The sequence below is a fragment of the Oncorhynchus clarkii genome, unplaced genomic scaffold, assembly GCF_045791955.1.
Source record: "Oncorhynchus clarkii lewisi isolate Uvic-CL-2024 unplaced genomic scaffold, UVic_Ocla_1.0 unplaced_contig_13371_pilon_pilon, whole genome shotgun sequence".
NCBI lineage: Eukaryota > Metazoa > Chordata > Actinopteri > Salmoniformes > Salmonidae > Oncorhynchus > Oncorhynchus clarkii.
Window position 1 is genome coordinate 41,131 of NW_027258130.1, and position 14,356 is coordinate 55,486.

General features: G+C 39.9%; 1 protein-coding gene across 1 annotated transcript; it reads left to right on the forward strand.

Moving 5' to 3' along the window:
• The first annotated feature begins 211 nt into the window (after positions 1-211).
• On the forward strand, positions 212-10,895 carry LOC139395747 (zinc finger protein 436-like). Its single transcript, XM_071143106.1, has 5 exons — positions 212-697; positions 5,157-5,266; positions 5,435-6,062; positions 6,318-6,580; positions 10,887-10,895. Exons 1-5 carry the CDS (start codon positions 358-360, stop codon positions 10,893-10,895), a joined length of 1,350 nt encoding a protein of 449 aa, XP_070999207.1. The 5' UTR covers positions 212-357.
• Positions 10,896-14,356: the final 3,461 nt, after the last annotated feature.

Here is a 14,356-nt window from a genome sequence, read left to right on the forward strand (position 1 = left end):
CACATTATTTTCTTTGTAAAAGTGTTAATATATTATTTAATAGACAAAAAATAAACATTCCCTCAACTGCGTTTCCTCCCTCCAGACAGCAGATGGCGATAGGTGTCTTTCAGGCGATGTTTCTACTGTGACGTATAATCTAGTGGACGGAACGCTTCTTCAACAACTGCAGCCACCTCGGTAGCTCGCTAGACAACAAAGTCAAGTTCAAGTTCTTTAGACTATTTCCTGGTTTATTTGCCACTATGTTTTACACGTACTTTTGTGGAAACAACTAGCTACCCCATTTAATTTCATATTGACGTTGTTGTCAGTCGGCTGGTTTAGTTAGCACTAGTTTAGCTAACATCCCCGACCATGAGTTTACTAAAATACTCTCTTCCTGCTGAAGAAGAGGTCTGCTGGACGGAGAAAGATGCTCCCGTGAAAGAGGAGGAGGAAGAGGAGGCTGTTACAATACAAAAACAAGTAGAGTGTGAGGCTGTTACCGTGAAAGAAGAAGTTAAGGGCGAGGCTGTTACGGCGAAAGAAGAGGAAGGCGCGTTCAAAGTGAAAGAGGAGGAAGACGAGGAGGTTACTGTCACAGTGAAAGAAGAGGATTACGATTTTGGAGTGGAGGAGGAAGATAAGGATATTACTGTCACATTGGAGGAGGAAGAAGCAGAAGAAGAGAAGACTGGAGATCTGATTAACTCCAGTAAGTACTATCTTAAACAGGGACACAAACTCTGCAGTTGTTGAACTAATGTGTGATTTTTAAAAGGACACTACACTTGGTTATGTTTTTCTGTATCGTAGGAATTGTTAAAGACGTCCTCAGGTGATTTTTTAAAACTTTTACTGTTGAAAAGCGATATATAAATACACTAAAGAACAACATAGTGTGTGATTTTTTAAAGACACAACTGCAAATTTCAAGGAGTTTGATGGGAAGACAACAGTTAGAACTCCAGGCAGCGTTCTGCATATTCTCCCGACAGATTTCAGCCGGCGACTGGCTCATGTGAACTACAATCAAGAAGCGTGTGTTACAACCTGGCCTCAGAAGGGGAAGGGTTAGCTCACATGCTAAGTCGTTGCAAACTAGCTAAAAAAAAGAGTAGTAAGTAGTTCAAAAGTAACTAATTAGCTAAAAATGCTGAAGTTATCCGTGTTGAGATTCGAACTCGCAACCTTTGGGTTGCTAGAGGTTCGTGTTATACGCTCACTCACCCACACCAGTCAACCACCATACCTTCATTTTTGCCTTAAATAACCATCTGTCTTATGTAACCAAACATCATACTAATTTCAGTGTCCTGGATGTAAATGTACTATGTTTAGTCTGAGACAAGCCGTGTGTGTTTTAGAAAGTCGATCATTACTTGATACGGCTTTTGAAACGGCGTGAAAGAATCCTTCAACTTAAAAATATACTTCGTGTAGCAGTTACAGATCCATACAGCTATGGAGCCTCCATCCTACTAAACTACACTGTAGCAGTTACAGATCCATACAGCTATGGAGCCTCCATCCTACTAAACTACACTGTAGTAGTTACAGATCCATACAGCTTCCATCCTACTAAACTACACTGTAGCAGTTATAGATCCATACAGCTATGGAGCCTCCATCCTACTAAACTACACTGTAGTAGTTACAGATCCATACAGCTACGGAGCCTCCATCCTACTAAACTACACTGTAGCAGTTACAGATCCATACAGCTACGGAGCCTCCATCCTACTAAACTACACTGTAGCAGTTACAGATCCATACAGCTATGGAGCCTCCATCCTACTAAACTACACTGTAGTAGTTACAGATCCATACAGATATGGAGCCTCCATCCTACTAAACTACACTGTAGTAGTTACAGATCCATACAGCTTCCATCCTACTAAACTACACTGTAGTAGTTACAGATCCATACAGCTTTCATCCTACTAAACTACACTGTAGTAGTTACAGATCCATACAGCTACGGAGCCTCCATCCTACTAAACTACACTGTAGCAGTTACAGATCCATACAGCCTCCATCCTACTAAACTACACTGTAGCAGTTACAGATCCATACAGCTTCCATCCTACTAAACTACACTGTAGTAGTTACAGATCCATACAGCTTTCATCCTACTAAACTACACTGTAGTAGTTACAGATCCATACAGCTTCCATCCTACTAAACTACACTGTAGTAGTTACAGATCCATACAGCTTTCATCCTACTAAACTACACTGTAGTAGTTACAGATCCATACAGCTACGGAGCCTCCATCCTACTAAACTACACTGTAGCAGTTACAGATCCATACAGCTTCCATCCTACTAAACTACACTGTAGTAGTTACAGATCCATACAGCTTTCATCCTACTAAACTACACTGTAGTAGTTACAGATCCATACAGCTTCCATCCTACTAAACTACACTGTAGTAGTTACAGATCCATACAGCTTTCATCCTACTAAACTGCACTGTAGTAGTTACAGATCCATACAGCTACGGAGCCTCCATCCTACTAAACTACACTGTAGCAGTTACAGATCCATACAGCCTCCATCCTACTAAACTACACTGTAGCAGTTACAGATCCATACAGGTATGGAGCCTCCATCCTACTAAACTACACTGTAGCAGTTACAGATCCATACAGCCTCCATCCTACTAAACTACACTGTAGCAGTTACAGATCCATACAGCCTCCATCCTACTAAACTACACTGTAGCAGTTACAGACCCTTACAGCCTCCATCCTACTAAACTACACTGTAGTAGTTACAGATTCATACAGCCTCCATCCTACTAAACTACACTGTAGTAGTTACAGATCCATACAGCCTCCATCCTACTAAACTACACTGTAGCAGTTACAGATCCATACAGCTTCCATCCTACTAAACTACACTGTAGTAGTTACAGATCCATACAGCTTTCATCCTACTAAACTGCACTGTAGTAGTTACAGATCCATACAGCTACGGAGCCTCCATCCTACTAAACTACACTGTAGCAGTTACAGATCCATACAGCCTCCATCCTACTAAACTACACTGTAGCAGTTACAGATCCATACAGGTATGGAGCCTCCATCCTACTAAACTACACTGTAGCAGTTACAGATCCATACAGCCTCCATCCTACTAAACTACACTGTAGTAGTTACAGATTCATACAGCCTCCATCCTACTAAACTACACTGTAGTAGTTACAGATCCATACAGCCTCCATCCTACTAAACTACACTGTAGCAGTTACAGATCCATACAGCCTCCATCCTACTAAACTACACTGTAGCAGTTACAGACCCTTACAGCCTCCATCCTACTAAACTACACTGTAGTAGTTACAGATCCATACAGCCTCCATCCTACTAAACTACACTGTAGTAGTTACAGACCCATACAGCCTCCATCCTACTAAACTACACTGTAGCAGTTACAGACCCATACAGCCTCCATCCTACTAAACTACACTGTAGTAGTTACAGATCCATACAGCCTCCATCCTACTAAACTACACTGTAGCAGTTACAGACCCATACAGCCATGGAACCTCCATCCTACTAAACTACACTGTAGCAGTTACAGACCCATACAGCCATGGAACCTCCATCCTACTAAACTACACTGTAGCAGTTACAGATCCATACAGCTTCCATCCTACTAAACTATACATCACTACATCCAGTCACTGCAACATCACTACATCCAGTCACTGCAACATCACTACATCCAGTCACTACAACATCACTACATCCAGTCACTACAACATCACTACATTCAGTCACTACAACATCACTACATCATCACTACATCCAGTCACTACAACATCACTACATCCAGTCACTGCAACATCACTACATCCAGTCACTACAACATCACTACATCCAGTCACTACAACATCACTACATCATCACTGCAACATCACTAGATCCAGTCACTACAACCAGTCACTACAACATCACTACAACATCAATACGACCAGTCACTACAACATCAATGCAACATCACTACAACATCACGTCACTACAACATCAATACATCCAGTCACTACAACATCGATGCAACATCACTACAACATCACTACATCCAGTCACTACAACATCACTACGACCAGTCACTACAACATCACTACAACATCACGTCACTACAACATCAATACATCCAGTCACTACAACATCGATGCAACATCACTACAACATCACTACATCCAGTCACTACAACATCACTACGACCAGTCACTACAACATCACTACAACATCACCACATCCAGTCACTACTACATCAATACATCCAGTCACTACAACATCACTACAACATCACCACATCCAGTCACTACTACATCAATACATCCAGTCACTACTACATCAATACAACATCACCACATCCAGTCACTACTACATCAATACATCCAGTCACTACTACATCAATACATTCAGTCACTACAACATCACTACAACATCACCACATCCAGTCACTACTACATCAATACATCCAGTCACTACAACATCACTACAACATCACCACATCCAGTCACTACATTATCAATACAACATCACTGCATCCAGTCACTACAACATCAATACGACCAGTCACTACGACCAGTCACTACAACATCACCACATCCAGTCACTACATTATCAATACAACATCACTGCATCCAGTCACTACAACATCAATACGACCAGTCACTACAACATCACTACAACATCAATACGACCAGTCACTACATCCAGTCAATACAACAGCACTACATCCAGTCACTACAACATCACTACAACATCACTACGAACAGTCACTACAACATCACTACATCCAGTCACTACAATACCACTAGTGAATGGTCGTAGTGACTGGGTGTAGTGATGTTGTAGTGATGTTGTAGTGACTGGTCGTAGTGATGTTGTAGTGACTGGTCGTAGTGATGATGTAGTGGTGTTGTAGTGATGTTGTAGTGACTGGTGGTAAAGAATAATAATTCATATGGAACTTTGAACAGGTATTACCTGGGATTATCTAACGGCTATCAACCAATCAGCATCCAGAATCCATATTTACCATTTTATAATGAGGGATCTAGTCTGGATTAAACCTCATGGGAAGACAGTTCAATCATGTGGAGGTTTTATTCATGCCTCCCTGTTTAACAAAATAATCTGTTTTATCTTTGGCAGGAGAGAAACCAGACTCTCACTCTGACAGCGGGAAGAGTCCTTCAGAGAATCCAGACCCAGAGATTCCCAAACCAGCGACAGGACACAACTGCTCCCAGTGTGGAAAGAGTTTTAAGTGGTTATCTAAGCTCAAAGAGCATGAGAGAACACACACAGGAGAAAAGCTCTTCCAATGCACCCATTGTGAAAAGAGATTTAACCAGTCATCACATCTGAAAGAACATGAGAGAATACACACAGGAGAGAAGCCTTTCCAATGCTCCCAGTGTGGAACGAAATTTACACGGTTAAGGCACCTGAAAGAGCATGAGAGGATACACACAGGAGAGAAGCCTTTCCAATGCTCCCAGTGTGGAAAGGGTTTTACACGGTTAGGGAACCTGAAAGAACACAAAATAATACACACAGGAGAGAGGCCTTACCATTGCTCCCAATGTGGAAAGAGTTTTACCCGAGTAGGGCACCTAAAAATACATGAGAGAGTACATTCTGGAGTGAAGCCTTACATCTGTTCCCAGTGTGGAAAGAATTTTAGGTGGTTAGAGAACCTGAAGCAGCATGAAAGGACACACACAGGGGAGAGGCCTTACCATTGCTCTTACTGTGGAAAGGATTTTACCACATTAGGGAATGTAAAAGAACATGAGATGAAACACACAGGAGAAAAACCTTTGAAATGTTCGAAGTGTGGAAAAAGTTTTACACATTTAGGAAGCCTGAATAGGCATGAAGCAATACACACAGGAGAAAAACCCTACCACTGCTCTCAGTGTGGAAAGAGTTTCCCCCAGTTAGGGTATCTGAAAAAACATGAGAAAATACACACCGGAGACAAGCCTTACCACTGTCCCCACTGTGGGAAGAGTTTTACCCGGATAGGGAGCCTTAAAGAGCATGAGAGGATACATACGGGAGAAAAGCCTTTCCAATGTTTCCAGTGTGGAATGAGTTTTACCCATTTAGTGAGCCTGAAAAATCATGAAGGAATACACACAGGAGTGGAGAAGACCTACCACTGCTCTCAGTGTGGAAAGAGTTTTACCCACTTAGGGAACCTGAACAAACATAAGAGAATACACTCTGGAGAGAAGCCTTACCCCTGTTCCCATTGTGGAAATCATTTTAGATGGTTAGGAGACCTGAAGGTGCATGAGAAGACACACACAGGGGAGAAACCTTACCACTGCTCCTTGTGCGGAAAGGATTTTACCAAGTTAGGGAACCTAAAAGAGCATAAGAAGAAACACACAGGAGAAAAGCCCTACCAATGCTCCCTGTGTGGAAAGACTTTTACCCAGTTAGGGGGCCTGAAATATCACGAGAGGACGCACACAGAAAAAAAGACCTACCACTGCTCTCAGTGTCAAAAGACATTTACCCGATTAGGGAACCTGAAAAAGCATGGAGAGAATACACACACTCAGGTGAGGATAAGACCGTCCACTGCTCCCAGTGTGGAAAGAGTTTAGGTCAGTTAGGGAACCTAAAAGAGCAGGAAAAACACATACAGCAGAGAACCATTACTACTGCTCTAATTACGGAAAGACATTTTCCCGGTCAGAGGACCTGAAATCACAAGACAGAATAGAGGCTGTGTTCTGAAATGTGTTTTGTTTATATGAAATCATATTGTGCAGCTTTCCCAGGACGGCCGTGCACCAGAAATACCTGTAGAGTCGCACGAGATTGAACTTCACTTCACTTTTTACTTTGCCCCGTTAACACTATAAACGTTTCCCACTACTGAAACGGGGAATTATTATTATTATTATTATTATATTACTGTGGGAATTGTGGTTGAATCAACCTAATATCAGCCCCCTTTCAAAAAACAAATGAACTATGCAAGACTGTCTTTGATTTTATTTTTTAGGTAGAGTGCATCGGAGGAGGATTCTAATTGCACTGAAAAGTCAAGTGGGGCAGTGAGTGGATGTGCTTGTTTTGAAATCAAACCATGTAGCCGTGTGTACACAGTTGTTTATTTTCTTTGCTAGTTATTAGCCCAGTTGTAGCTCATTTCTGGTCAGCAATGGGGAGTGATGGCTTCCTACGGGTACATACACAGGAGGAGAAGACATACCACTGCTCTCAGTGTGGAAAGACATTTTCCCGGTCAGAGGACCTGAAATCTCATGAGAGAATAGAGAGGCTGTGTTCCGACTTGTGTTTTTTTTTATTTTAATTTTAATAAACTTGCAAAAATTTATACAAAACAGTTTTTGCTTTGTCATTGTGGGGTATTGTGTGTAGATTGAGTAACAAAAACATGTTTTAATACATTTTAGAATAAAGCTGTAACGTAACAAAATGTGGAAAATGTCAAGGGGTCTGAATACTTTCCGAAGGCCCTGTATGTCATGACTGCCCTCACAAAAATAATATTGTAGTCAGGGTGCAATATAACTGCAGTAGGCTGCAAATAAGTTCATTTTACTGCAGTTATTCTGCATTCGAAATACCACAGTCACCCCACTTTTACTGCAGTTATTCTGCATCCGAAATACCACAGTCACCCCACTTTTACTGCAGTTATTCTGCATCCGAAATACCACAGTCACCCCACTTTTACTGCAGTTATTCTGCACCCGAAATACCACAGTCACCCCACTTTTACTGCAGTTATTCTGCATCCGAAATACCACAGTCACCCCACTTTTACTGCAGTTATTCTGCATCCGAAATACCACAGTCACCCCACTTTTACTGCAGTTATTCTGCATCCGAAATACCACAGTCACCCCACTTTTACTGCAGTTATTCTGCATCCGAAATACCACAGTCACCCCACTTTTACTGCAGTTATTCTGCATCCGAAATACCACAGTCACCCCACTTTTACTGCAGTTATTCTGCATCCGAAATACCACAGTCACCCCACTTTTACTGCAGTTATTCTGCATCCGAAATACCACAGTCACCCCACTTTTACTGCAGTTATTCTGCACCCGAAATACCACAGTCACCCCACTTTTACTGCAGTTATTCTGCATCCGAAATACCACAGTCACCCCACTTTTACTGCAGTTATTCTGCATCGGAAATACCACAGTCACCCCACTTTTACTGCAGTTATTCTGCACCCGAAATACCACAGTCACCCCACTTTTACTGCAGTTATTCTGCATCGGAAATACCACAGTCACCCCACTTTTACTGCAGTTATTCTCTATCCGAAATACCACAGTCACCCCACTTTTACTGCAGTTATTCTGCACCCGAAATACCACAGTCACCCCACTTTTACTGCAGTTATTCTGCATCGGAAATACCACAGTCACCCCACTTTTACTGCAGTTATTCTCTATCCGAAATACCACAGTCACCCCACTTTTACTGCAGCTATTCTCTATCCGAAATACCACAGTCACCCCACTTTTACTGCAGTTTCAAAATCGCATTTGTTGTTGTTGTTGTTGTTGTTGTAAGGGTGTAAACACATCTTGCTTTAACGATTTAACATTTCCAAAACAGCACCACCGTGGCAACTGTGCAGCCTCACGCTACCCGTGATATCAAAGTAACTTTTGATAAAGGCACAAAAAAATGAAATAAAATGCACGACTCATCTGACTCAGTTTCCCAGAAAAAAAAAAAGTTTTTGTTTTTCACGCACGTAAATTCAGGAGGAAACTGGAGAGCGGATGGCTGGACAGCGTTTAGCGAGTGTCCGCTCACTTGACCGCAGTGAAACACTGAAGAACTTTGATTTTGCCGCTATTTTTGGCAACGGAAGGTGACCGACTAGCTGTTGTTGTTGGGTCGTCACTAGTTACCACAGCCACAAATAGATAAACCCTCCCTATTTCTAAACAAGTTATTATTAAAATCTGATTTAACACCTAACCTTAACCACACCTTATAGATGGGTTGGTTGTATAGCAACAAACCTTAACCACACTGCTAACCTTATATGTGGTTTAGCAACAAACCTTAACCACACTGCTAACCTTATAGGTGGTTTAGCAACAAACCTTAACCACACTGCTAACCTTATAGGTGGTTTAGCAACAAACCTTAACCACACTGCTAACCTTATAGGTGGTTTAGCAACAAAACTTAACCACACTGCTAACCTTATAGGTGGTTTAGCAACAAACCTTAACCACACTGCTAACCTTATAGGTGGTTTAGCAACAAACCTTAACCACACTGCTAACCTTATAGGTGGTTTAGCAACAAACCTTAACCACACTGCTAACCTTATAGGTGGTTTAGCAACAAACCTTAACCACACTGCTAACCTTATAGGTGGTTGTAGCAACAAACCTTAACCACACTGCTAACCTTATAGGTGGTTTAGCAACAAACCTTAACCACACTGCTAACCTTATAGGTTGTTTAGCAACAAACCTTAACCACACTGCTAACCTTATAGGTGGTTTAGCAACAAACCTTAACCACACTGCTAACCTTATAGGTTGTTTAGCAACAAACCTTAACCACACCTTATAGATGGATTGGTTGGATAGCAACAAACCCGACACGTGCTCAAATATGGGGCAAAACAGACGGGGTTGGTCTAGATTATTGACAACATGTACACTATATTTCTCAAATTGTTGATTGAAAAACATAAATAAATTGGCACAATGAGCACCTGTTGTGTCTCAGATACATTGTTACAGTTGGTTAGCCGGATAGCGAAGTTTAACATAGATGTGCCGTCAGTCAAAACACCTCAAAACGAGACACGTGTCAAGAATAAGATGAAACTAATTTAAAGGAGCCGCCTACGACTCCCCACATCGCAGCTTCCTGTCATTGTTCATCGCTATCTGTCCATCCAGAATCACAACAGCACACTGACTTCTGCCCCATGGATGCACATCGTTTTCATCATGTCAGTTAACCTGTCGAACTCTAACCTTAAATTCAGACTAAAAAGCGCATTTATTTTTTACTTTTTTTAAAGAAGAAGCGTCTCGTCCTCTGGATTATGTCACGCTAGAAGCATCGCCTGAAAGACGCACATCGCCATCTGCTGACTGGAGTGGGTACAGGAATTGTTTAATTTATTTTTTAAATTCTTTCAAAAGTTTAATATTATATTGAGACTTAGAAAGACAAGTTTTTGTTGATCGATTAGTGAGGATTTAAAATAAACTTAACATCTGTATTCAATGCAAATTCTGATTCAGTCAAATAAACAACTAGCTCTATACTGCTTCTACATAGTGGATAGGAACATTCATGTTTTTCATGTCAACAACTTATCCATGTTCTAATAAAAACACCACCACATTGTCATCTTCCTTTATCTTGACGACTAGTAAACAAATTAACTCAATGAAACAAAAATGACTAAATTCAAGAGGTTTAAAACTTCAAAATCAAGAAATGCACATTCTATTAATTTATTCAATCATTTACATGGTGCAATATCTAAATCATGTAATACAGCCAGATCACATCACATTCAAGAGGATCAACATTAGAATCAAGAAATCCAAAACTCCATTAATCTATATAATAATATCCCCAAATTATAATGAACAACAGAGGGTTTATAGTTGTATCCATTAAAGTTCATAATCAAAACAAAATACAAATTGTGTTTAATCTGATTTTAGATCAGGTCTCCAGATTAACATTTTTTTTTTTAAGTTGGCATGTTTTTAATGATTTCATATAAACAATATGATTTAATTTGGCATGAACAAAAACCTAAATTCTCAGTCAAAAACACAAGTCAGAACACAGCCTCTCTATTCTCTCATGTGTTTTCAGGTCCTCTGACTGGGAAAATGTCTTTCCACACTGAGAGCAGTGGTATGTCTTCTCCTCCTGTGTATGTATTCTTGCATGCTTATTCAGATGTCTTAAATTGATAAAACTCTTTCCACACAGGGAGCATTGGTAGAGCTTTTCTTGTGTGTGTGTTGTCTCATGCTCTTTTAGGGTCCCAAACTGGGCAAACCGCTTTCCACACTGGGAACATTGGAAAGGCTTTTCCCCTGTGTGTGTCCTCTCATGCTGCTTCAGGCTCCCTAACCAGGCGAAACTCTTTCCACACTGGGAACAGTGGAACGGTTTCTCTCCGGAGTGTATTCTCTTATGCTCCCTGAGGTTTCCTAACAAAATAAAACTCTTTCCACACTGGGAACATTTAAAAGGCCTTTCCCCTGTGTGTATCCTCTCATGCCTTTTTAGGTCCCATTATTGGGAAAATCTCTTTTCACAATAGGAGCAGTGGTGTTGTCTCCCTGGTTTGTGCGTCTCTGGGTCTGGTTCCCCTGAAGGACTCTTCCCGCTGTCAGAGTGAGAGTCTGGTCTCTCTCCTGCCAAAGACAAACAGATTATTTAGTTAAATACTTAGAGACCTGAATAAAACTTCTACATGATAAAACTGGTTCCATGTTAGAGGAGGAGCCTGGTGAAGAGCTCCGGTCTGAGAAACTGACTGACGCTGACATCTCTGCCCCCTCTGTGACATCGCTGCCCCATCTGTGACATCGCTGCCTCCTCCTGTGACATCTCTGCCCCCTCCTGTGACATCTCTGCCCCCTCCTGTGACATCTCTGCCCCCTCCTGTGACATCTCTGCCCCATCCTGTGACATCTCTCCCCCCCTTCTCTGTGACATCGCTGATCCCTCCTTTTAAACTACTGCCCAGCCTTTCTGAACTGTCTGACTGAACAACACATCATCTGAATCTGTGGAAGACCATCACCAAGACCTGCCAGATCTCTACATGTGTTTTGTTAGTTTTGGCAGTTTTTAAAGTCTGAGATGGTCTTTGTAATGAAAAGTGTTGTATATAAAACATTAATTACTACTATTGTTATACTATCAGGTTTAGTCCCCCAATCACCTCATGAATTTAAAAAAAATTCTTACTGGTTGATGGGTGATCAAATACTTATGTCATGCAATAAAATGCAAATTAATTACTTAAAAATCATACAATGTGATTTTCTGGATTTTTGTTTTAGTTTCCGTCTCTCACGGTTGAAGTGTACCTATGATAAAAAATTACAGACCTCTACATGCTTTGTAAGTAGGAAAACCTGCAAAATCGGCAGTGTGTCAAATACTTGTTCTCCCCACTGTATATATAAGAATAAATAAATATAATGATAAATGATAAATAATGATATAATGATAAATATATATAGTGATAAATATATATAATGATAAATAATGATATGATAAATATATATAGTGATAAATAATGATATGATAAGTATATATAGTGATAAATAATGATATGATAAATATATATAGTGATAAATAATGATATGATAAATATATATAGTGATAAATAATGATATGATAAATATATATAGTGATAAATAATGATATGATAAATATATATAGTGATAAATAATGATATGATAAATATATATAGTGATAAATAATGATATGATAAATATATATAGTGATAAATAATGATATGATAAATGTATATAGTGATAAATATATATAGTGATAAATATATATAATGATAAATAATGATATGATAAATAATGATATAATGTTAAATAATGATATATATATAATGATATGATAAATCATGATATATAATGATAAATAATGATATATATATATAATGATATGATAAATAATGATATATAATGATAAATAATGATATATATATATAATGATATGATATATAATGATATATTGTGATAAATATATATAGTGATAAATAATGATATATAATGATATGATAAATATATAATGATATATATATATAATGATAATGATAAATAATGATAATGATAAATAATGATATATAATGATAAATAAGGATAAATAATGATATATAATGAAAAATAATGATAAATATACATAATGGATTTTCATTGTTACAATCTACATTTACCCACTTTGAGGAGGGCATGTCATCTACCCACTTTGAGGAGGGCATGTCATCTACCCACTTTGAGGAGGGCATATCATTTACCCACTTTGAGGAGGGCATGTAATTTACCCACTTTGAGGAGGGCATATCATTTACCCACTTTGAGGAGGGCATATCATTTACCCACTTTGAGGAGGGCATGTCATTTACCCACTTTGAGGAGGGCATATAATTTACCCACTTTGAGGAGGGCATGTCATTTACCCACTTTGAGGAGGGCATGTCATCTACCCACTTTGAGGAAGGCATGTCATTTACCCACTTTGAGGAGGGCATATCATTTACCCACTTTGAGGAGGGCATGTCATCTACCCACTTTGAGGAGGGCATGTCATCTACCCACTTTGAGGAGGGCATATCATTTACCCACTTTGAGGAGGGCATACCATTAACTTGAAGGAGAGGTCTCCTTGAGGCCCAGTGGTTCTGGTGTTAAAATGACTTGGTGGCTTTAATAACAATGATAATGTAGAGCTTCAAATCTTCCTCTCATGGAACGGCCTGTTTATAGGCTGAGTAAAGCACTCTAACAGAGTCCTTCCACCAAAAAGACTGCATATGGCCGTCCCTTTGATATTTTAAGTAGAAATTGTGCACCAATATTGAATTCTGAAAAGCCTGTTCTATGAAAATGAAGTGCCATTTTAATGTAGACCACATGGACAATTCAATACATTCTTTATATGAATAAAAGCTTGCTAGAATGACCAAAGTCAGCATTTTGACATGTCCCTCCGTCAAACATGGATCACTTCCAGGATCATTTGAACCGACTTAATCCCCCCCATCGATTCACATTTAGATGTAGTACTTGTCTGTTTTGGAGTCAATTCGCATCAAAGCAGAACATGTCTGGTCCTTGGACTATACTGAGTCACGTCAGACTTCTTTCGTCCATTAGTGGGCTAACAGAGGTTGTGATCCTGTTATTAAGAAAGTACTCACTGGTCTTAATCAGATCTTCTGTCTCCTCCTCGTCTTCTTTCAATGTGACAGTCATCTCCCCCTTCTCCCCTGCATCCTCCTCTTGCTCTTCCTCCTCTTCTTTTACTGTAACATCCTCCTCCTCTTTCCTCTCTCTGAACGCGTCTTCCTCTTCTTTCACAGTAACGTCTTTCTCCACCAGGGCCCTCACCTCCTCCCCGTAGGCTGTTTTGTCATTGTTGGTAATCAGGCCTATCACTGTTGTGTCGTCTACAAACTTGATGATTGAGTTGGAGGCGTGGCCATGCAATCATGGATTCATTGTAGGACCAGAGGACCTTGTGCATTTCAGATATTATAACAACCCAATGTTTATATCCTAGGATAAATTAGCTAAATTAGCTATAAA